General features: G+C 39.0%; 6 protein-coding genes across 6 annotated transcripts; 3 read left to right on the forward strand and 3 right to left on the reverse strand.

The window, feature by feature from the left end:
- Positions 1-1,678: 1,678 nt before the first annotated feature.
- Positions 1,679-4,741, forward strand: LOC127262920 (3-oxoacyl-[acyl-carrier-protein] synthase II, chloroplastic-like). Its single transcript, XM_051291789.1, has 13 exons — positions 1,679-2,108; positions 2,364-2,572; positions 2,662-2,865; positions 2,943-3,053; positions 3,120-3,215; positions 3,292-3,337; positions 3,412-3,491; positions 3,569-3,637; positions 3,736-3,820; positions 3,893-4,044; positions 4,128-4,208; positions 4,286-4,345; positions 4,426-4,741. Exons 1-13 carry the CDS (start codon positions 1,772-1,774, stop codon positions 4,552-4,554), a joined length of 1,659 nt encoding a protein of 552 aa, XP_051147746.1. The 5' UTR covers positions 1,679-1,771; the 3' UTR covers positions 4,555-4,741.
- A 5-nt stretch (positions 4,742-4,746) lies between these two features.
- LOC127262922 (25.3 kDa vesicle transport protein) lies at positions 4,747-7,729 on the reverse strand. Its single transcript, XM_051291792.1, has 6 exons — positions 7,468-7,729; positions 6,580-6,788; positions 5,968-6,128; positions 5,679-5,825; positions 5,482-5,558; positions 4,747-5,406 (listed from the first exon to the last, which is right to left on the reverse strand). Exons 2-6 carry the CDS (start codon positions 6,765-6,767, stop codon positions 5,323-5,325), a joined length of 657 nt encoding a protein of 218 aa, XP_051147749.1. The 5' UTR covers positions 6,768-6,788; positions 7,468-7,729; the 3' UTR covers positions 4,747-5,322.
- Positions 7,730-7,996: 267 nt separating this feature from the next.
- On the forward strand, positions 7,997-10,650 carry LOC127262921 (uncharacterized). The gene is made up of 4 exons (XM_051291791.1): positions 7,997-8,288; positions 8,548-9,183; positions 9,542-9,886; positions 10,145-10,650. Exons 1-4 carry the CDS (start codon positions 8,160-8,162, stop codon positions 10,418-10,420), a joined length of 1,386 nt encoding a protein of 461 aa, XP_051147748.1. The 5' UTR covers positions 7,997-8,159; the 3' UTR covers positions 10,421-10,650.
- A 3-nt stretch (positions 10,651-10,653) lies between these two features.
- Positions 10,654-17,112, reverse strand: LOC127262919 (ABC transporter B family member 19-like). Its single transcript, XM_051291788.1, has 9 exons — positions 15,444-17,112; positions 15,274-15,328; positions 14,995-15,170; positions 14,708-14,872; positions 14,318-14,613; positions 13,924-14,240; positions 13,606-13,829; positions 11,612-13,522; positions 10,654-11,524 (listed from the first exon to the last, which is right to left on the reverse strand). Exons 1-9 carry the CDS (start codon positions 16,506-16,508, stop codon positions 11,177-11,179), a joined length of 4,557 nt encoding a protein of 1,518 aa, XP_051147745.1. The 5' UTR covers positions 16,509-17,112; the 3' UTR covers positions 10,654-11,176.
- Positions 17,113-17,401: 289 nt separating this feature from the next.
- On the reverse strand, positions 17,402-20,681 carry LOC127263192 (uncharacterized). The gene is made up of 5 exons (XM_051292215.1): positions 19,987-20,681; positions 19,630-19,723; positions 19,155-19,228; positions 18,509-18,565; positions 17,402-18,107 (listed from the first exon to the last, which is right to left on the reverse strand). The coding sequence occupies exons 1-5, from the start codon at positions 20,089-20,091 to the stop codon at positions 17,826-17,828; spliced, it is 612 nt and encodes a 203-aa protein (XP_051148172.1). The 5' UTR covers positions 20,092-20,681; the 3' UTR covers positions 17,402-17,825.
- Positions 20,682-22,190: 1,509 nt separating this feature from the next.
- LOC127263193 (17.4 kDa class III heat shock protein) lies at positions 22,191-23,266 on the forward strand. The gene is made up of 2 exons (XM_051292216.1): positions 22,191-22,731; positions 22,839-23,266. The coding sequence occupies exons 1-2, from the start codon at positions 22,519-22,521 to the stop codon at positions 23,109-23,111; spliced, it is 486 nt and encodes a 161-aa protein (XP_051148173.1). The 5' UTR covers positions 22,191-22,518; the 3' UTR covers positions 23,112-23,266.
- The last annotated feature ends 76 nt before the right edge of the window (positions 23,267-23,342 follow it).

Raw genomic sequence — 23,342 nt, forward strand, 5'->3', positions numbered from 1 at the left:
TGTAGTTAATTAGTTACACCTCAATAATCATATAATTAATTGTACAAAAGACAAAAGGTCACACCCAAACCATCAAATATAATTACAGAATTATTTTAATCACAAGTTACCGACATTTCCTTTCATTTTCACAATTAAAAACCACAGAATCACTTTCTAGCAAAACCAGATTAAACCAGCCATCACTGCAATTATATTCTTTAATACAAGAGTAGGAAACCCTTTAATTTTTTATTTTTTTTATTGATAGCTAGCATAGCAGGCCATTGAGCAATATATTAATTGTTTTAATTTGTTGACTAAAGTGTAGAGAAGTTAAAAACAAATTAAATAAAACGAATGAGTGACGACTCATGCTGCATCCATGGTGTTGTTTGTTACTTTCACGCATTCATTCAGACAATTCTGCTGGAAACAAGATCCACCCTTAATATATGTACTAACCTTTTCTCTTCTTTTCCTAATTCTTCATTATATTGCTTGCTACAATTAATGAAAAGGGAATGAAGCTATAAATTAAAGCTGTGTCTCATTTTGTTAACTATCATTCACAATTGAATTGCAAATTATATTCATTTTTGAGTAAGAAAGATAAATCAAGAAATATGGATGCATCTTTAACTCTTGAGAGTCTATAGACGACTTGACTTTTTCAATTTAATCTACGATTTAGGATCTTAAATAACATTGAAGACAGCCCACCCACACTTTTTAATGCTACATTAATTTAATTACTAGTATTCAGTATAATTCCAACAACATAGATTACTCAATCAAAGTAACACAAAAAACCCTTAATTCGTGGTACATGTACTATTCATGATTTTTTTTTTCTTTTTCTTATATATAATAAATTAATTATTTGAATAAAAAACAGCTTAGTGCTTCTGTATGTGTGTAATATTGAAGGAATAGGGATTGGAAAGTTTCTTGTTATCATCATGCCTTTTAATTAATTAAATGAAATATTAATGGGGTAGGGGTTAGAGAGTGGTGATTTAGACCTGTGGGACTCTTTAAAGTGGTACTAATTGAATTAATTTGACAGTAATTAAGGTTGAACTTGTGTATCATCTTCACACTTTCATATTACTCTGCCCCAAATATTCATGTCAACTCCAATACGTTGAAGCTCCATGCATCTCACGATTGAATAACTATGAACATATATTAATTATATGTAAATTGATATATACATCTTTTGATATAATATTCGAAACATTTTTAAGTGCATATATTTTACTCATAGATTTACACAAATATTAATAAAGACCTCTTCATTACAACCTTATAATTCATCACTACATTATTTCATCATTCTATGTATAATAAAAGTTAACAAAAATCTCTCCCAAATCAAACCACAAAAGATAACCAAACACACCCTAAAATTTTCAATGATATTATGTTTGTTTACTTTGGTATTGACTTTGTACTTTGTGTTTGGATTTTTGGTTTAAATAATGGTTCATGTGATATTTTGTTATAAGAAATAGTGTATTTTTACAAAGAATTTCGTAAGAAAGAAATTGAAAAAAAAAAAAAAAAAAGCTCAAAATAAACATAGCATTGATAGCCGTACCGGTAATTCTTGACCATGATCATCCATGGTATTAGATGCCAGGGAGTTTGGCTCCCGGGACTTATAAAGAATCCCTACAGTTTGCTGTGTCCCTATTACACTTTTTATTCATTAAACTGCAATTCCTGCTTCAGTGCTGCTATATTTTACAATCAAGATTGAACCTTTCCTGTGTTCTTCATTAACAAAATGGTTGCTTCTCAACTCTGCACATGGATGGTGACAACGTGCGTGTCTGCGCCAAATGAATGGGAGATTTGTGGCCAGTCATCGAGGCGTTGGAGATTCTCCAAGAAGCTGATTAAGAGGAGGGATTTCGGGGCTCCGATAAGGAGGAAAAGAGGTGGGAGCTTTATGTCTGCTCTGTATGGTTCTGGAAAGAACAGTTTGATGAAAGTTTGTCCAATGGAAAACTGCTGTAATGTTTCTTGTGTTTATGTCTCCGGAGACAATGCTCTGTCTTCTTTCGGCCGGCCAGTCAGCCGCCCGGAGCAAAGACAACTGTGTCAGGCAGCTTCTCATGCTGGTAAAATAATTAACAACTTTTTTTTATAAAAAATGGTGTTATGAGATGCATAGTTTGATCAGCTTGTGTTTTGGAATTTCATGCAACTACTACATTGTATAAATTTTCACTTCACTGAATAATAATCTAGTTGTATGTTCGGATAAAATTAAAATCGTTCTTCGATATGATGTATTTGGTGGAAAAGTAAATGATCAAACAGTCAAATTTGAAAAAGAAAACACAAGTGATTAGAGTAGCTCTTTTCTTTGCTAGATAACACCTTGGCAGAAGCTGAACATCCTGTTAAACCATCCATGCCGCCGAAAAAGAAGGGTGCCGTGAAGAAGAGGCGGGTTGTAGTTACAGGACTCGGTGTTGTAACACCACTTGGTCATGAAGCAGATGAGTTTTACAACAAGCTGTTGGCCGGCGTCAGTGGCATCAGCCTGATCGAGTCGTTTGATTGCACTCCATTTCCTACTGTAGACTTTACTCGAATTCATCTTGTTTTGAGCTTAGGAAGGATACCAAGTGCATGTATTCATTTATATATGTATCTTGATGGAAACAGAAAATCGCGGGAGAAATCAAGAGTTTCTCAACTGATGGTTGGGTTGCGCCGAAGCTTTCAAAGAGGGCTGATAAGTTCATGCTTTACTTGATGACTGCTGGCAAGAAGGCTTTGGCGGATGGTGGGATTACGGATGAGGTCTCGGCTGAGTTAGACAAGTCCAAGTGTGGGGTGATTATTGGATCTTCTCTTGGAGGCCTTAAGGTATGCATGAGCTACATAAGATACAGTGATCAAGAATGATCGAATCTTTTATTTCTTTTTGTTGGAAATTTCAACAGGTTTTGAATGATTCTATTGAAGCATTAAGGATATCTCCCAAAAAGATGAGTCCTTTCTGTGTGCCTTATGCAACCATCAATATGGGCTCTGCGATCCTCGCAATTGATTTGGTATGTTCATTAAGCAAAACATATCGTCATGTTTGGTGAAATTGTGTCTGAGAATCATAACTACAGGGGTGGATGGGTCCAAATTATTCGATATCTGCAGCCTGTGCAACAAGCAACTTCTGTATACTAAATGCAGCAAGCCATATCAGAAGAGGTGACTCAGTAAGTGGCAGATGGTTTATAGTTACATACTAACTTTGTCTCTGTCATTTCCAATATATGATCCAAAATCTTGCAGGATCTGATGCTCTGCGGTGGATCTGATTCAGCGCTTATTCCCATCGGTTCGTATGCATTCACTTGGAGCACCATTCTTTTGTTTTCATTTAACATCCTCAGATCATGAGTTTTATTGCAGGAATGGGAGGATTGGCAGCCTGCAAAGTCCTGTCTTGCAGGAATGATAATCCAGCAAAAGCATCTCGTCCATGGGACGCGGTGAGTTAAAACACATTAGCTTTGCAGATTAATATGTTCTGAACTGTTTATCTCAAAATAATGGTGTTTGTGAGTAGGGCTCTGATGGATTTGTACTAGGCGAAGGCGCCGGCGTGCTGCTATTGGAAGAACTAGAGCATGCCAAGGTATTATCAACACTTGATGTTGTGTGTATTTTGCTTTGATTTTTCCAGTAATCTCAGCTTGAAGCTAAAGTTTTCAACTCTTGAAACAATTATGGCAGATGAGAGGTGCGAAGATCTATGCAGAGTTTCTTGGAGGAAGCTTCACGTGCGATGCATATCACATAAATAGGCCACACCCTGATGGTGATAACTGCATCAGTCTATCTTAATTTCATTCGACATTTTTGTTGTCTTAACATAGATGATGATATTCAGGGAGTGGGATTGTCCATTGTCTGGAGAAGGCATTGGAGGAATCAGGCGTGGCCAGGGAAGACGTCAACTACATAAACGCGCATGCAATATCGATGCCATCCGATATGGAAGAATACCGTGCTGTTGTTCAATGTTTCAGGCAAAACAGTCAGGTGGTTTCTTCAAGAGCTTGTCACTGTAACAATCACATAATCTGGGATCTTTTTACAGAGCCCTGTTCCGGTTTCTTTTGCAGCTACGGATGAACGCCACGAAGTGCATGATCGGTCATTTACTTGGCGCGGCTGGTGCTGTTGAAGCTGTTGCGACTGTCAAGGTAGTGTTCTTCCAAGACCTTTTTGGAGTTGTGGTGCTTTTCCGATCAGCGATGATGTTTGTTTTCTTGTAATATAGGCGATACAGACGGGGTTGATCCATCCGAATATCAACTTCGAACAGCCAAATGAAAGCCTGGTACAAGTTGCTATGCTATATCTTGTGTTTACATTGAGTCCATTTGTGTTCTAAAGATGGGAATGGAAATGCAAATGCAGTCAGCAGAGGATGCAAGAATACTGGTGGGATCAAAGAGGGAAGAGTTAGAAGTGAAAGTAGCAGCCTCTAATTCTTTTGGATTTGGGGGACATAACTCATCCATTTTGTTCGCACCATACAAGGAATGAAAGTGGTCTACCTGATCTGAACTACGACTCTGATCACCATCTACAGCTACAAGAATGTCCAGCATCAACTGGATTCATTGATTGTTTGATTGTTTTCCAATAATCATAAGACTCTGATTATCACTGTGATTGTCAACACTCATTATATCAAATGATAAAATGAATAGCTAAGAAAATAATCAGCACTGCAGATTCATACACAATTCCTTTTCAGCTTAACTTCTATATAAATTGTTGCACAGTAAGTTATCTTAGAGCTTTATGTGAACAAAAATCCTACAAATCTGAGCAGCTGTTCAATCTACAAAGCTAAGCCCTACTCAAGAAGCTGTGGCGGCAGATCCACAGTACAAAACAACAGCATTCAGGTAACTCAGTTATCATCGATAGCCAAGATCTCATTTGGTTTGACAAGCTTAGACTACAGCTCCCCAATCACCATTGCAAATATGATCCACTCTTGGAGGATTGTTCCTCAAGCATCTATGCCAACTTCACCAATAATCTTGGCAACATGTTTACGGTGTGTAGATATGTGCAGAAAACAAATATATGAGACCGAGCATGATATAGTCAGGTTTTTAAGAGAGGCTAATGGGTAAATATGTGGCATCAGGCATCCTCCAAGATAAGTTAATGTTAATCCTTGAGACCGACCAGAGCTTTTGATAGTGATGAGGAAAGATAAATCACAATCATGGATCAGGAATTGCAGATTGTGTAGGAGGTCAAAACAGCCGATATAGTGCAGGCGGATGGGATGTATCATCACCAGAACTTGTTTCTAACCCAGAAAAGGAGGAAAACGATTCCTAGTACAACAGCAACAGGGGCCCATTTCCGAATCAATGCCTGCAGTCCACAACCAAACAATAAAATTTAGGACTCTTAATCAGTAATAACACCAACAAAAACAAACTAACTAACCTGACGGTTCAGATCTTTTGCCTTCTCAGCATATATGCGGGACTCAGATGTCAAACGGTTGGACATTTGACTAACCTCTGAAAGTAGATTGGTTTTAGAATCATATTCAGTCCCCAAATTCAAAACAAATGCCAGACATTTGGCTGAGAAGTAAAAGCATTGGTAAAAAGAGATAAAAAGAGAAAAGGCCAACTTACGGTCCAACTTTTCACCAACACCAAGCACTTCTTGTACATTGCGAGTCATTATCTGGTGAACTTCGTATAGTTCATCATTCAACTTTGCAATATTGCGCTGTGTTCTCGTATCTTGGTACAGTTTTTTCGTTTTCTGTATGAATGTATCTGGCACATCACATGAAATTAGTGTTAGTATCATATACCTAAGAAGAATAAAAGTAAAATTCCTACTTTGACATGCATGATAAGAAACACTGAAAAACAGAGAAAAGATGTATAAAAGAAAGAAAGAAAGATAATAACCCACCAAATTTGATAAAAGCATAAGGCCTTGCAGCAGTTTCGATCTGATTCCCATAAGCACGTTCAAATTCATTCTTAAGGTCTTCCAGATATTGAAAAGCAAGCTTCTTAGGATAAGCACGATCACACATTGTCAAGTAGCAAACACGACCCTCAATAATATAACTAGGAACCCAAGTTAAGGTCGTAACTTTTTCAGTCAAGATGGAAGCAACAATTCTAAATTCAAATAGGAATGAGTTCTTTTGAGTTTTGAAAACAAACTGATCCTTAAGCATCACTCAAACACCTTACATTACAAGCATGCCCCGGAAAAATAATTTTAAGAAATAAAAGCTGGTCATTGCTCGAGCATAACACCAATTCATCAAGAATACACGAAATATGCAATGCCCATAAGAGCCTTTGATATATACATATATATGTATATATATATAGCAAATATGCATTCGTAGGAGTTTCCATAATCTGTGGAATGTTGAAGTAGATCCAGTTTCTTGTATATATACGCATTTGTGAACAATAAAGGATAAGATTTATCATAACCCTCTTTGATCTTTCCGGTAAAAAAAGGTAAGATATATCATAACTCAATCTTAAACCTGCCAAAGGATACTGGAATATGTATGGCCCTGTTTCAATAGACATTCTGGAAGGTTCATTCTGCCCCCTTGAGAGATTTTTGAACAACGACTTAACTTGCTGCTTGTAAAAATCATTCTCCGGAACATCCCGGCCATCATCCAGTCCCTCTGCTAGCGGAAGGCCATCAGTGACACGAGCAATCATAGTCAATTTCACCATCTTTATTTCAAGAGCTCACAACTGTAAGAGTTTTACTAAATTAATTAGTCAATTCATAAGAGCAGAGAATTGTCATAATAGTAAAAGATGTGGTAGAAAATACAGGACACTGGAAAATTTCTAACATCTTAATAATGAGATAGATACATGAATTCTAAAGAACACAGTACTCCAAATTTACACTCAAGTTAAACATTAAAAAAATAATGTTGGTCCAAATAGGAGCATGAGATCATAGGGTGAAAAGTAATGTGCTTTCCATCAATCAATATCCTCATTTCCATGTGAATTTTACACACTTACAAAAACATGTCCAGTATCAGGAAAATGCTGCTGCATTACTCTTCATTTGAACTACCAAAAAAAAAACCTTTGGCGCTAACTCATAAGTACATTCTTCATTACTGCTGCATTATATTTGAAAAATCTTAACACATGATTATATAATTCCGGTCCAGAAATGCTTAAAAACCCAAACTTGAATTCTCTTTTTACTTTCCCAGCCTTGATTCAAATAGAGGGAAAATGCCGCAAATGCTAATGAAAACTTGGAGCATTTTTGCCAACGATTCATTGCGCACAAGATACGTCAATTAAGCTCAAATCCTCCGTGTGAATCAAAACCAGTCACCATCATCTGAAACATCTGAATCTAAAACAAATAGAGAAGGCAAAATTCAGAAAATCAGACGATACAAACCAAATATATGAGCCCCACTGCCAGCGCGTCGGGAAGAGTCGAAGATGTTCAAATGGTGTGGCAATTTCAACAAATCGTGAAGAATGGCACTTGGGCAGCAGAATTTGAACGATCTAATCGCAAGGCAAGGCAGGCCCAGATTTAGAGGAAAGGAAAGGGAAAATGATTGAAGAATTGAAGGTGGGTTGCATTTATTGAATTTCCTGCGGCGAAGGCAAGGCGCAAATGTTTGCACCATCCGTAATTTCGGTGCAGACTATAAATAAGTCTACGAATTATCGTACGTATCAAATCCCACGATCATCGCCCTTTTTGTATTTACTAAAATTAATACTAATAATTACTCCGTATACAGGCTTTGATTATTAGAAAAAAATTTAAAAAATGGTGCGGCTAATTACTGGGCTGTTGGGCCTATAATCCAAAATGATTTGTTCAGGCCCATTTATAAAATTAGTTCAGCCCATATTTGAAAATGGTCCTACTTGGGTAGGGCGGTTCCGACCCGTGGATTGCTCTGTGTCGCAAGTTTCATTCACTGCTGACGCCTTTTGGAATTCTCAGACATTGCGTATATCTTCTCGTCTCCTCGATCCCGCGCTAATCAGTGGCAATTCTATCGGGTTTTAGGTCTGCAGTACTATTATTGTGCCTGTCTGTAACCGCTGCGTTTTAGCCGTCGCTCGTCTTGCATGATGAACCCTGGTGGTGGGGGCAACCGTGGAGGTAGAAGTCGTGGAGTTAGAAGTGGCGGAAGGAATTTTGGCTCTCGAGGGCGATCTCAACGATCTGTGGGTCGCTACGTCGTTCGTAACAGCGCTGTAAGTTATCGAGCTCTGATATAGGCTGATCGCTACTGATACCTGTACCCATTAATAGTCTAGTTGTTAGGAGAATGGAAAGTGACAAAATATGTTTGAAAGGTTTTATATATGAAAATTAGGTGATACTTTGGAGCCTATACGATTTCTTTGAGTTGTTGAAATATGTAGTTCGTAGCTTGTGTTTAACGAAGACTTGCCAGGTCTAGTCACTTCTTTTTGTGATCAAAATTGGAAGCTTTATTATTGTAATTTTCAGGTTGGAGCTCATTCTGGTGATGCTGCATCAACTTCAATAGCTGACTCTGCCAATAGTCAGGGCAGGGACTTGGGAACAGCATTGGTTGATGATGTGACTCAGAAATTCGACGATACATTGATGTCAGATCAGCAGCATTACTCAAATTCTGAAACCATTGGAGTTGGAAACATATCATCAAATCCAGCACCCAAACTATCTGTTTCAGAACCCGTTATTGGTCCAGGTTATTATAATGAAGTTCCTGCAATATCAGGCGAACCTGTTCTGGGTATGAAGATGGCCCAGACAGTGCAATATTGTGGCAAGAAGGAAGATACTTGTAAGGAAGGTGAACTTTCTGAAAGGATAGGCTCTAGTTTCCAAGCTGGCCAATTATCTGAGGAGGTTCAAAGTAGGAATAGTGAGGAAACTAGGAGTAAGGTTGAGTATGAGAATACTCCGTTGCAAAGCAAGGGATTATCGTTCGACATATGTGAGGTGCGAGATAAAATTGGTGTGACGCTCAAGCCCTCTATGCTTGTAAAGAATAAAGCTATGAGAAATGAAACAAAGCGTCGTATGCAAGGTGAAAATATAAAGGTTTTTCGGCCTGGCATGATACTTTTAAAGGGCTTTCTTGCCTTGAAGGATCAGGTGAGATGATCTTTACAGCATCTTTGTACCGCTGGAGTGTGCTTCTGTTGTTTTATTTTTTGATTTTCTGTTGTTTCATTTTTTGATTTTCTGTTGTCTATAGCATGAAAAAATTCACAATGCAACCACTAGGAAGTTTGTTGGTCTATGGTATGGTGTTGAAGATAATTAAGTCCTTCTATGAAAATAAAATGAGGAAAAAAGTAATTTTCTCCCTGAAAGTTGAAGCATGGGTGAACATTAGATTAGTGAAAGTGATTACTATGAATGTTTAACAAATGGACTTTATGAAGCATTTTTCGTTGCTCGTCATTGTGTTGTTGTTCTACCTCAATAATTCTGCTCTGTGTCTACTTAGGTCAAATTGGTAAAGTCGTGCAGAGACCTTGGGCGGAAACCTGGAGGTTTTTACCAACCTGGTTACCGTGATGGGGCAACCTTACACTTGAAGATGATGTGCCTTGGCAAGCATTGGGATCCTGAGACAAGCACATATTGTGATAAACGGTCTGTAGATGAAGCCAAACCTCCACCTATTCCTGATGAATTTCTGGGGTTGGTTAAAAAATCAATTCAGGATTGCCATGATTATTTAGATGCCCGCAATGAAGGAAAGAATTCTAGAAGTGTTATTCCATCTATGTCTCCAAACGTCTGCATCATCAACTTTTACACGAGGACTGGCAGGCTTGGTCTTCATCAGGTCAGAATGTCAATTCATTGCAATTCTGATTTTGGTGTTATATGTTTGTTAGTATAATATATGTTTTAAATATCCAATCCGTTGCTTGTTCTTTTAGTTGCAATTGCCCACTTCTTTTCTGAGCCACTGTAAAAGGAACGCACATCACACCCAGGATGTATATAAATCATTATTTCTGAAGTGACCTGCATTTGCTGCAATTCTTACAGCTCGCTAGTTCTCAACTAGTGTTACTGAAAACCATTCTTACTTACGCAGGACAAGGATGAAAGTCAAGAAAGTATACGCAAGGGGCTTCCTGTTGTTTCTTTCTCGCTTGGGGACTCTGCTAAATTTCTGTTTGGAGATCACAGGGACATTGAGAAGGCAGATGAAGTCGAATTGGAATCAGGGGATGTCTTAGTTTTTGGTGGTGACTCGAGGAATATATTTCATGGAGTCAGTTCCATCATTCCTGGCACTGCTCCTAAGGGTCTGTTGGAGGAAACAAATCTTAAACCAGGCCGCTTGAATCTAACTTTCAGAGAGTACTGAAATTGTAAATACCATCACATATTATTGTCCATAGTCGAATGCCACTATGTTTTCCATTCTTCCTCATTTTGTCCTGCCGTTTCTATTGTCATATAGATTTAAAAGAGCTGTGATTTTTTCTGGTTATATTGTGTACTATGTAGATAACGACAATCAAATTCAACTCCCATATGGTATTGGGATGTTATCTTGATTTGATGTTGTATGCCATAGTGAACTCTTGTTCTTGATCCTGTGGGAACTCTTTGAGCTGGTGTTCTTTGTTCTACCAATGTTTTTATTGCCTTGATCTGATTGTTAACAGGTGAAGTAAACCAGCAAAGTTCAAGCCTATTAAGGTTGAAGGGAATTTAAAAGAATAGTAGCAGGCTGCAGGCTTATATAATCACTATGAAAATCAAAACAAGTTGAATTCATTCTTATCATCATTGCATGGAATAGAACATAGATTTGGGAATGCATCAGAGTTACGATCCTCTAATGTTTGGTAATTGTGGGGCTTGAATTCTATGTTCTATAACTAAACTGGATTATTGGTGTATGGTTACCCTTGAGGTGTTTCGATACAATGACTACTGTTCCTTGCAAGAGAGAACATTCCATTGATCTTGCATTCTGATATCTATTTGATTGATCAAACTGATGAAGGTAGACAGGTTTTACAATGAAGAAAATTAACACTTGATTTGATAATGAGAACCACTTTTTACCGCTTTTCCATGTTCTTGACAGCTCTTTTATACATATATGCACAGCTCAAGTAAAAGCCAGTGCTTCTGTTTCTGCATGAACCAAGCCAGCATAGATGCCATTACCGCGGGATGCCATTAGTGTTTCATGATCCCCATATTCGACAATGGCACCATCTCTCAAAACGGCAATGAAATTAGCCTCTCTGATAGTCGAGAGACGATGAGCCACCACTACAGTGGTGGCTCGCAGGGATGCCTTTTTAAGTGCATTTTGGACATGCTTTTCGGACTCCAAGTCTAGAGCACTGCTTGCTTCATCTAGCAGCAGAATCTTCGACTTCTTTATAAGGGCTCTTGCGATAGCAATTCTCTGCTTCTGCCCTCCGGATAACTGTACTCCACTCTCACCAACCTGCAATGAAATGAAGATAATGAATCTTTGTCTTCTTAAAGGTCATATGTTAGGATAAAGGGAAATTCATATTGATGTGAGAAAGACCTCTGTTTCATATCCTTGAGGGAGACTACAGATGAAGTTGTGAATGTAGGCTTCTTTTGCAGCTGCTTCAATCTCAGCCCATGACGCATTAGGCCTGCCGAATGCAATGTTGTCTCTTATGCTACCTGCAATGAGAGATGGCTCCTGCCCCACCAAGGCTATCTTTCTCCTTAGCCACTTTACGTCGAGATCCCTTATATCAACTGCTCCCATCAAAACTTTCCCCTTTGTAGGATCATAAAACCTCTGTATCATCCATGTAACTGTCGACTTTCCTGATCCGCTTCCTCCCACCAATGCAACCATTGTTCCTGACTTGATCTTGAGGCTGAAGTTGTTTAAAATGATAGTGTTTGGCCTGGATGGATATGCAAATGTGACTTTTTTGAACTCCACATCAAGTGGCTTTGAGCTTTCAAGCTTCCTTCCTTTCTTGTGATCACTTCTTATTAACGGCTTGCGCTTAAGAATTTTGAAGACAGCAGGTATGGCAGTTGCAGCCATTGAAGTATCCGGCGCAAGACCAGCTAGTTGTCCAACCGAGAATGAACTGAGTACAAGTATCAAGAAAATCTTGTACACAACTCCAAAGTTTGTCTCCCCTTCCTTTACAAGATAGGCACCAAAATAGAGAGTCAATGTGTAAGCTCCATACATGGCACCCTGAGAAAGGCCAAGTACTAATCCAAGAATTTGAGATCTTCTGACTGCTGTTCTTTTAGGCTCAGCTAAAGCTTGATCAAAAGACTGAACTACGCGGTACTGTGCACCAATCGTTGCCACAGTTCTTATACTCGACACTGCTCCAGCAGCAATGGTGCTGGCTGCGGCATAGGAGTTGTTGTCCAATTTTGGGCCGATATTGATGATCAAGTTTAAATAGCTTGCCCCAAGTGTAAATGGTGTCACTGCAGCAGCCAACAAAGTTAGTTTCCACTGAAGATAAAATGACACCCCTAAACCAACGGCTGCGGCACTCAAGCCCATTAGTAGGACAGATATACGATCACCAAGAACTGACCGGAAGCTAAGACAGTCAGTCGACAGCCTTGTCACAAGTACCCCTGTAGAATTCTCACTAGCATCAAACCATCCAGGTTCCTGTCTTAATATAGCTTTGAATAACAAGTCCCTTACTCGTCTAGTAAGCTTTGTACCGGCCCAACCACAGAATCCTTGTTGGCCTGTCATGGAGATTATACAGCCCAATCCGAGTCCAACCAGCACTAAGCAGAGGTTGCCAACATCCTTCTTCAACTTTTGAATGTTGGGGTCAAAGTAGACTTTCAGAGCTTGTCCCAGAACTAAAGGAAATATAGATAGAATTGAACCAGCAAGCATACCTAAAATAAATCCCATGATCAGCATACTGGTTTCTGGTCTCTGCAAGCTCCAAACATCTGCAAGTTTATATCTTTCCAACTTTGTTACATTTTCTTCCTTCTCCTCTAACTCGTTTGCTTCTTGCTCAGATCTCATGTAACTGGTTTTCGATGTTTCATACATGTTTCTTACACTTAATATGTCCTCATGCAAATCCAACTTCTTCACTTGATTGTTTTGGTTTGTCACAGGTTGTGAGATTCCTTCAGAAGCCAACTTGACAAGATCATAGTAAGCGCCGGCTTTCTTCATGAGCTTATGATGGTTTCCAGTTTCAACTACTGAACCATGGTTAAGCACAACTATCTTGTGAGCATTCTTAACGGTAGCTAACCTGTGAGCAATGATAACTGTTGTTCTGCTTACACATATCTTATCTATGGCTTTTTGAACGACGGCTTCAGACTCGCGATCCAATGCACTCGTGGCCTCATCCAGAAGGAGGATTTTGGGATCTTTGATCATAGCTCGTGCAAGTGCTATACGTTGTTTTTGGCCACCAGATAACAGAGTCCCTCGATCTCCAACCTGAAAACACAGTTTTGAGCATTATTAGCATTCTTTTATATGATTGAGTCCCTCAATCTCCAGCAAAACAAAACAATGTTAACCTCGGTATCGTAGCCTAATGGAAGGCAAGATATGAAACTGTGAGCATCAGCTGCAATGCAAGCAGCAATCGCTTCTTTCTTGGTTGCATTTTCCCTTCCCATCATCACATTTTCGAGTATGGTTGCTGCAAACAAAACTGGTTCTTGTCCAACCATGCCTATCTGCTTTCTAAGCCATTTCACTTGCAATGTTCGTAAATCATAACCATCTAAAGTTATAAAACCTGAAAAAAATTATAGAGAATTTGTAAGGTAATATCTTATACTCCCAAAACTCTTTATGCTAGAAAATGGAAAAAGCCTCTTAACTCTGCTCACCCTGGTTTGGATCATAAAACCTCTCTATAAGAGCGAAAATAGTCGACTTTCCACCCCCACTAGCTCCGACTAATGCCAGAGTTTTAGATGCCGGGATAACTAAACTAAGAGAGTGGAGAATAGGAATAGTCGGACGAGATGGATAAGCAAAGGAAACACCTTTAAATTCTAATTTTCCATGTACCCCTGATGGTTTCCTTCCCTCAATACTATAAGGATCAATATCTGGAACTCTATCAATCACTTCAAACACCCTGCTTGCAGCTACGGTCCCTTGTGAGAACTGAGAGAAATACGATAAGGCCAATGCCAAGCCCCTAGAATACAAAAGAAATCACCACTGATTAGGCCTCCATTGTTTCAAAAGATCATTAATTCAAGTGAAGTACTTTACCTGCTCCCGACATTTACACCAAAGAAACAGGCAATCGCATCACCACCCGTGAGCTGTTTCTGTGAGACTAGAATAGAGCCATACCAAAAAGCTAGTGCCCATGTAGCATATGTAATTTGGTATATCACTCCTATTCCTACGCCCTTGGAAAAGCCGAGCTTCGCCCCTATAGGTACTGACTGATCAAGAAACTTGGCATACTTCTCAGCTATGACATCCTCTGCTACAAAAGAGATCACAGTTCTGATAGAAGCTATCGCTTGTTCTGCAAGGCCTCCTGCTTTCCTGTAAGAGCCCTTTAAGATGGAAAAAGGACAATATCACCAAAATCATTATATGAAGAATCTATTGCAGTACACCGTCGTGTGCATTCATTCATGTTATTGTTACCTCTTCTTTTGTAGCTAGGCCACCATATACGGCCTTATAAACAGTAGCACTGAATATCGTCAATGGTGTCACAGAAAAAACTGCTGAGGAAACTTTCCAAGATTTCATGAAACCAACCATGTAGCCGCAGATGAAGGTGAATATATGGTGAACAAAATGAGCCATCTGTTAGCACAAGAGACAGGTCTAATATGTTGAGAAAGTAGCTTCCAAAGGTTCGCAAACAATATTGAAATTGCATGTATCGATGAATTGTAAGCAGCTTAGAGGCAAATATCAGTGTCAACCTTATCTGCCATCACTTCTTGGATTTGTACGATTTCGCTTGAGATTCCATGCATGATATCACTTGTACTGATTTGTGTGTCGAAAAATTCTATGTCCTGTCGCAGAACTGATTTTAGGTACTCTGTTCGTATCTTATGAGCAGCTCTCTCACCGACCAATCTCCAGCAAGTTATCTCTTTGGTTCATATAGAGAAGACTGAAATCAGTTAGCTTTTTCGGGACAGAAATTTTATGTAACACAAGAGGAACAGAAGAGAAGAAAAGAATCTGTGCTTTACCAAGGTAAGCTCCCACCATGACCACCACAGCTAATCCAGTCATAAGCAGACATATCTGATGTGATCAAGCATCCCACCATTGGATTACAAATAAGTAAATGTTTTAAAGGTTTGCAAATCTTTATATATATATCTGAAATATTATCAGAGCATGGACAAAAATGTGTTACCTTATCCACATCCTTCATCATCTGTTGCTTATTGAGATCTTGTCCACTGGCAAGTTTGTTGACAAAATTCCCAAAAAGGAAAGAATACCATGGAAGAGAACCTCCATGGATAAAAGCTCCCAAACAGCCAAACATTATGAGTACTAAATCCAGCTTAGATGAATACCTAAACAAGCTGAAAAGCCCAACAGATTTTGGTGCCACTGCGTCATCTTCGTTGTCATCCTCTATCATGGATTCTTGATCATGAACAAAGTTGAAATGTCTAATATCAACGCTGCTCAGATTACTTGCCGACTGCTTGACTGAATGCAAGGGGCACCGATGAGCATTGCTAGCATTATGGTCGTGATGCCCCTCATGATCATGTCTTAATCCATGAGGAAAATGATTGTTTCTATCGACTGTGCTGACATTTTCATCCAAAAAAGCATGTGACACAGAAAACCATCGTTGCTCCTGATGATGCTCATAGTCATCAAGAGTTTTAATCAAGCAAATTTGATGATCTATGTCTTCAGTGTCACAATTGTCTGCAGTGCTCAGCTCATCTTTATCAGCTAAAGGGGAACGATCTTCAGCACTTCCTCCATTAGCACCATGACTTTGGAGCCCCAGCCTACTCCCTGAAGGCAATGGATCATAGCCTGAATAAGAATTATCGTAGTAGGGATTGCCAAAGGTGTGGAAACCTCGCGAAAGATAGTAGTCATTGGCTGATCTTTTGAAAATCCTGCTGCTCCCGGTGGATAGAGGGCTAGTTGAATTGGCAGCCCAAGGACTAAGTGCCGCCCCAAGGTTAAGATTTTCTCGCCAACCTGTTGTTTCAAACTGCCATGATAGCTCTCCTTGCCATAATCTGTCATCATCTGTGGCAAAAGGGCTGGCAGGAGTAGGATTTCTCTTCCTCCATGGTGTCCGGTCACGTGAGAAAATATAAGAGCTCGGGCTTGGATAAGTGGAGATATGCTGAGATCGGGCAGGAGTATTGTGCCTTGGCCTTTCCCAATTATCCATCCATGAAGTTTCAGTTTCAGTCTCCATCTCCAACGAATGATCAGCCATGATTTCAAACTAGAACTGTCAGCGCACTGACTAGAAAAGTAACTGAAAAACGGTTTAATGTCTAAAACAGTTGGAAAGCAAGAATGGGCGTATCATTGATTCATTTCATAGAGAAACTGGAGCTATTTCAATAACAAGGTCAGTCAAAATGCAGTAGTATTGTAATGACAAGCATCTAATTATATAATTGGCAGGCCAAACATCAAACTTGACTTTCACAGCCGGCACTCGATTTCAGCTGCAAATGAACATTTTCAAACTCTAAAAAGTTTTGGAATCGACTCATCTGCTTGTCAGCATTCAGCAGCAATGCTCTGGATAGTGTAAGGTCTGCACAGTCAATGGGAAAAATGAGTGTTAAAAAAATTAATTGGTTTCATTACAATGCCTTCGAATAGAAAAGCCATTTGTGTGTGACTTGTTGGACCATGTCAGCTTCAAGAATCAGACACGCAGAAGTGCTGATGCTGAAGTCACCAAATAAATAAAAACAAAGAGTGAAGATCCCATCTTTTCTTTTGTCAATGCAGTGGACACAAATGGCACCATATTGTGGCCTCCCCATTTTTTAATTGGAATTCAAACAAGTCAAAGTCATTCAAACACCAGGGAAATAGAAATAAGATTAAAAATAAATAAATAAATATAATAATAATATATAGTTGATGTTAGCTTATCATTCTTTAAATGTAAAGCTACACCAGTGAAAGGCTACTGTTTGCAGATGTAATATATAATTTGGTAATTCAGGATATTAAGTAATAAAACAGGGGGTTACAATTATGATTCTTGAGATTGTTGTATTAGTTCATAAGTTGATTATCCATAAGTATTATATTATCAATGATAGTAAATATACTCATAGAATAGTAACTAACTCAGGACAATGTACATGATTAGATGTGTTTATAATATTAATTGCAAACTAAATGCATAATTGAAATGTTTTTACAATGATGAAAGATGTTCTAATTAAAGTTTCAATAGAGTGGCATTTTGGTTAAAATCACCAATTCAAGACAAACATAACAAGCAGGCAGCCCAAACTACCTGTGGCTGTGAGACAATACAGATTCAGACAACACCAAAAGCTGAAGACGAAAGAGGCATGGCCACAGTTAAATATAGTCAACAGTTGCAACAGTCTCTCCGTGCTCGGGATGCCTCAACCATTGTCCCTATCCTCTTCAATGATTCAGCTTCAGCTGGTGATATAATGCTCTCAAGCTATAATCCATGAGGTCATTGTCTTGCATTCATTGGTGATACAATTACTGAATAAACCAGTGGTGATGATATCTATCAGTCTCCTACAAGCTACCTCCTCCCTTTCCTTGTATTCTTCCTACCATTTAAATGTTTCTCATATGTTCCGACTGCTCCAAAGCAGAAGCCTTGCACAGACTCATCCCTCGGGTTGCAGGGGCTCATCTCAGATGAGTTCCTCTTGTTGGTAACAGTGTAGGTCTCGCTGCAAGAAGACATGGAGGTTGAAGGTGTGGGAGGTGCAGCAGAACAAGAAGAACCAAACATAGCCTCCATGTCACCCCGAAGCATTTGATCAAACAATTCTTCCAATTCTTCAAAGCTGTCTCCTTCCTGTCAACCATACAACTACATTTGAATATTGCAACACCACTCAGCCATAGGCTTCATGTGTACCCCCCCAAATACAACATAAATAAGAATTCTTTCATAACTTGCTCTACCCCTTGAGCCCGCCATGTTAGAAATTGATGTTGATATGCACACCCGATATGGGAGGTTGTTGATTCTTACAGAAAGAAAATCTAAATGCTCCAAAGGCTTCTTCGCTAAAATGTAAATATGTAATGGCGTAGCTAGCTCAAAGTTTTAGCATGGAATAGTTTCATCTTGGCTACTTTCCACAAGGCCACCCACCAGCCGACAAGACCTCAGTGTTACATATACTTGATGAAACCTTCGCATAAATTTAGGAGAAAAGAAAAGTAAATGTTACACAAGTGAGAGGGACTTACATCACACTCAGTTTGGTTCATCATCGATACCATTTCATTCAAGAATTCGCCCATGCCCTGCATTGACATACGCAAGATTAAAACCCTTATTTGTGCTCGTATTGCAAATTGAAAGCCGTAAAAAAAAAAGGGTTTACATCAGCAAAGCACTTTTTAATCATTCACATGGAACACTAAAATTCAAGGAAATCATAGGAAAAGCAATCAATCCCCCAACCCCTTTTTTGTTGGGGGGAGGAAATTCATCATGTTAAATGTGCCATTTCTCACAGGACCACATTTGGACGACAACTTTATACACTTATGTCACGTACAAAACTTGTAACCATTAAAAACAATAAATGTTAAGAAAAGAGGTCCATAAAGTTTGTCAAATTGTAAAGAGGAGTTGAATGCATCCAACAACAAGTTGCATCATCCGTTTGTCAAATTGTAATAGCTCAACTTTTGATCATCCAACAGCAATGATAAAAAGTTTGTTTGTTTGTTTTTCCTCTGTAGAAAGGACAACCGACAGATAATCGGATAAGCTGATATAATTAGTTTGAAAGTGTGAAGAAAAGAGGTCCATAAAATAACAGTGACTTTTTGATTTCATGCCCACACAATAGCAAACAATAAAAGGGGTCACATGTAATGCACTGACATTTTCGTCGTCATCATCATTGCTGTCATAGACTCCTACATCATACAGAAACCTTTTGTTGGCATCTGAAAGAACTGGGAACAACAGCATCGAGTGAGTTAGTCATGATTTACGAATGAATACAACTTGCAGGAGTGGTGTGCTTTAGACAACGAGCACTGAGTACATATATAACCTATACACACATCAAAATGGGAAGGGAAGTTTATAGAGGCATGCTGATCTGGAATTTAAAGTAAAATGATGCTGCAACAAACAGTGCATCGAGATCCAAAGCAATTGTGAAGATGATACATCATCACTTGATTAACTTTTTCAAGTAAATACTATTTCTTTCTCCTAGCAATCAGGTTCAAGAAAAGAACGAATATTGCTTTAGCTGAGAAAATTGCATCATTAATATCTTTACAAAATCGATATGCATGAGGTAAAAGCTTAAGAGGCATACAGTGGTATAGGTAGGATCGCAACATACCTGAATAGGCTTGCTGAATGGCTTGAAATTTCCCCTTTGCCTCTTCTACATTCCTCGAACTCCCGGAAGCTGAGACACGATCTGGGTGCCATTTCTGTAACACAAAAAGCAATTCACGAAACTTAAATTCAAGAACAGGAGAGACAAGCTGCCTTTTTTTTTTTTTTTTAAGAAAAATATATTCAAGTTCACAGCCATAGGAGACACATATCCTCACAAATGACCACTTAAAGAGAAAACTTAATGTTTTCTCATTACATAGAGATTATGCTGATATTAATGCAGTTGTTCCAAGAGCATTTCAAGCACTATATATGATAAAGAAAGACTCTACAGAGGGTTGTTTCAAATGCTGACCAGTGCAAGTGTCTTGTAGGCATGCTTGAGCTCTGTTGCTGTGCATTCTTTCTGCAATCCCAATACAGCATAAAAATCAATTCCGACATTGTCATCTGTTGCCATCTTCTACTGACTATTTCAACTAAAAACTTGATCTTGTGGACGAATTACTGTTACTCCACCCTGAGTTAGAACTCTCAAGAAGTATACTTACTAATATATGTATATGTTTATTGTGGCAGACATATATATATATATATTATAATCAGGCAAACACGAGCTTTAGAAAGAGAGAGAAATCATAAGCTCAGCCTCCCGGCAAGTTTGTATTCATACCAGCTCATGGTTTTTTATAGGGAAAGGGTGATAGAGTTGTATGCTCAAAAATTCATTAAATGATGTTCCTAATAAAGAATGTAAGGGGCGGCTCTTATTCTTAGACAAGGATGGTTGGAGATAAAGATGAATGGTTAAGATTGGACAAGGAGGATATTTTGGAGGGAGGCTGTCTCCAGAAACTTCTCAATTTCCCTTTAAGCTTTTATAGTTTTTTCCTTGGCCTATATTATATATAAATGAGCAAGAAGGGCGGCTATTATTTGGTAGCACCGCGGACCACAACAACAAATGTTTAGGCACCAAAAATGACAAAGGTTCCTGGGCAAGTGGTCCACGGCAATAACTAAGAAGATGTCAATTTGATTCGAATCCCATTAATTGAGTAGTAATATAGCTAAGGAACAACTAATATGCAATTGACAATAGCAGGTCATGAAATAATCAACAACTTCGTAGGCCCTACAGGAAGCAACTTGAATCAACAATTATCATATGAATAAATTGTTCTGACAACTTGTTTAATATTATGACTTTATTGGATGTACCTTCCCGCCACTAGTTTCAGAACAGGGAAGAAAGCAGAATCCAGCTTTCACAGCTTCAGTTTGTCAAAATCAGTCTATTTCATACATATGAATAGTTATCCAAACAAGTTGCCCCAAACATGTTTTGCCCCATCTGTCAAAACTTAAACTTTTACCTCCATCTTTGCAAGGTGTATGAATTCCTTAAGAAGAGCAGATGGAGGTAAGAGTTGAATCAACAGGGGAGGCATCTAGCACAGTTGAATCATACGCATATGGTTGTGAATGACATATCACTATATAAGGCAGCATTAGAAGTCCTCTCACCCAATAAATGTTATTGAGCAGCAGCTGATGCTGTTTAAAAGCAAAAGGGCAGCAGGAGTATATTACTGCTAGTGGATACAAAAAGATACTTTTGCAAGTTTCTCATGTCAGCGAGGAATCGTGGACGTAGAGACATAAATAAAACAATTAGGCATCACTTTCAATGCGGTAGGGATGGGTCTCAAAACAAAAAAGGCAAAATTTAATTGAAGGTTGTATTACATGTGCAAGTGGGATATATATAAACAGACAGCAAATGGGGCTGTTTGAAATTTAAACCAAAAAACAAAACAATAAAATCCTATTACTCTGATGGTCACCATTCATTTTTCCTCTGGAACATCACTAAATATAAATATATATGGACGACCATGATGAGATGGATAGGGGTGGTGGTTAGGCCTTTTTATATCTGATGGATCAGTCAGTCATCAGTGTTTGGTACTGTGTTGGGGAAAAGTCGAAAGCAACAACAAGAAGTGGGCAACTTGAGCAAAAGACGAAAAGTCTTAATCTATAGCAAGTTGCAGGGAGCTGCTGCCTCCTAGAAACAACACTCTTTTGGCATCTTCCACTGAATTCACATGATCAAATTCAACTTCTTAATAAAAAAAAAAAAAAAATCTAAGTGTCATTGGGGGGTTCATCTCTTTGGTGGCCCAATAATCACTTGGATGCTGAGTGAAATAACACAACACAACCAACGGCCCATAAATTCCTATCAGCTCAGGTTCAGGTAATGTGCGTGTCCATGAAATTTAAACTACAAACCCTAATCAAATTAACCCAATCTCAAACACAAGCCCAAGCCCAAAATAGGAATCCAAGCAGTTAAACTCATTAGGTATCTCAAAGCTGTAATCGAATTTCATTGATGGAAGATGATATTCACCTCATGGTACCACAGACACAGCCTCCATCAGTCATACCACATCCATTGTCTTGCCACGCCGCGTTGCCTGCAATCAAATACAGTGATCATTCATAAAGACTTGTGATTTAGAAGACAAATTTGGGCATGGAAAATGGGAGAGAAAAAAAAAGACCTTTCTGACTTTTTCTTACGTAATTCAAAGTCTTGAATAGTTTGATAAAAATACGTTCTTCCAATAATAGTAGCAAGAGGATGACGATGCGCTTTTAATGGAACCAAGTGTCCCCTTGCTTGCTTATCCAGGTACTGCCCGTCCCTTCTAGACTCTTCTTGGAGTTTTCCTCTCGAACGTTCCTTCACCCGTTTTAAGAGTTTGAGTAGAGCAGAACAGAACAGAGACTCGCTAACCCAATCAGGAATCAGCGTCACTGCAACTGTATTTCATCGAGCACTTTCTAGGCTTGAGAGAATCTCGGAACGGAAGCCATGAGCTCTGTGGTGGAAGCCATGACCGAGCTGCTCAATTTCCCGGATGCGGTTGAGAAACTCATGCACTCAGCTTCGCGCTCCAATGATAGCAGCACCCAGCAACACCTAACGGGCGGCGGATCCGCTGGTTTTCCGGCGGACATTCTGGAGACTCCCAAGGAATACCTCTTCTACGTAGACGTTCCTGGCCTGTCCAAATCCGACATTCAGGTACGGGAAAGTAACCCTTCTCAATTCTCAGAAGCTGTTGGGGTTTGAAGAATTTTTTTATCGAAAAAGAAAAAAGGTATTAATATGATTTTGGGGTGTGAATGCAGGTGACTGTGGAGGATGAGAACACGCTGGTGTTGAAGAGCAACGGGAAGAGGAAAAGGGAGAACGGATTGGATGAAGAAGAAGGATGCAAGTACATAAGGCTGGAGAGGAAGCCGCCGGCGGCGCAGAAGCTGATGAGGAAATTCCGGCTACCGGAGAATTGCAATTTGTCGGCTATTAGCGCGAAATGTGAGAATGGGGTGCTGACGGTGGTGGTGGAGAAGCTGCCGCCGCCGCCCTCCAAGTCCAAGACCGTACAGATTGCCATATCCTGAGCACAACGCAAGTCCAAGATTGCAGTTAGATTAATGTTTGGGCATTTATATTGCCATTATTGCCGTGAATAGTCTTGCATTTCATCTTACTAGTTTCATGTATTAGAAATGGACTGATTCACCTACCAATCAAACTACCTGTTTCATTTCTTTCTGATCATCTTCTTCACAGTGTGGTTCTAAAATTTCAATCGTAAGAGTTAATATGGCAATCAAGAACCGAACCCAAAT

The sequence above is a fragment of the Andrographis paniculata genome, unplaced genomic scaffold, assembly GCF_009805555.1.
Source record: "Andrographis paniculata isolate CXL003 unplaced genomic scaffold, ASM980555v1 Contig66END, whole genome shotgun sequence".
NCBI lineage: Eukaryota > Viridiplantae > Streptophyta > Magnoliopsida > Lamiales > Acanthaceae > Andrographis > Andrographis paniculata.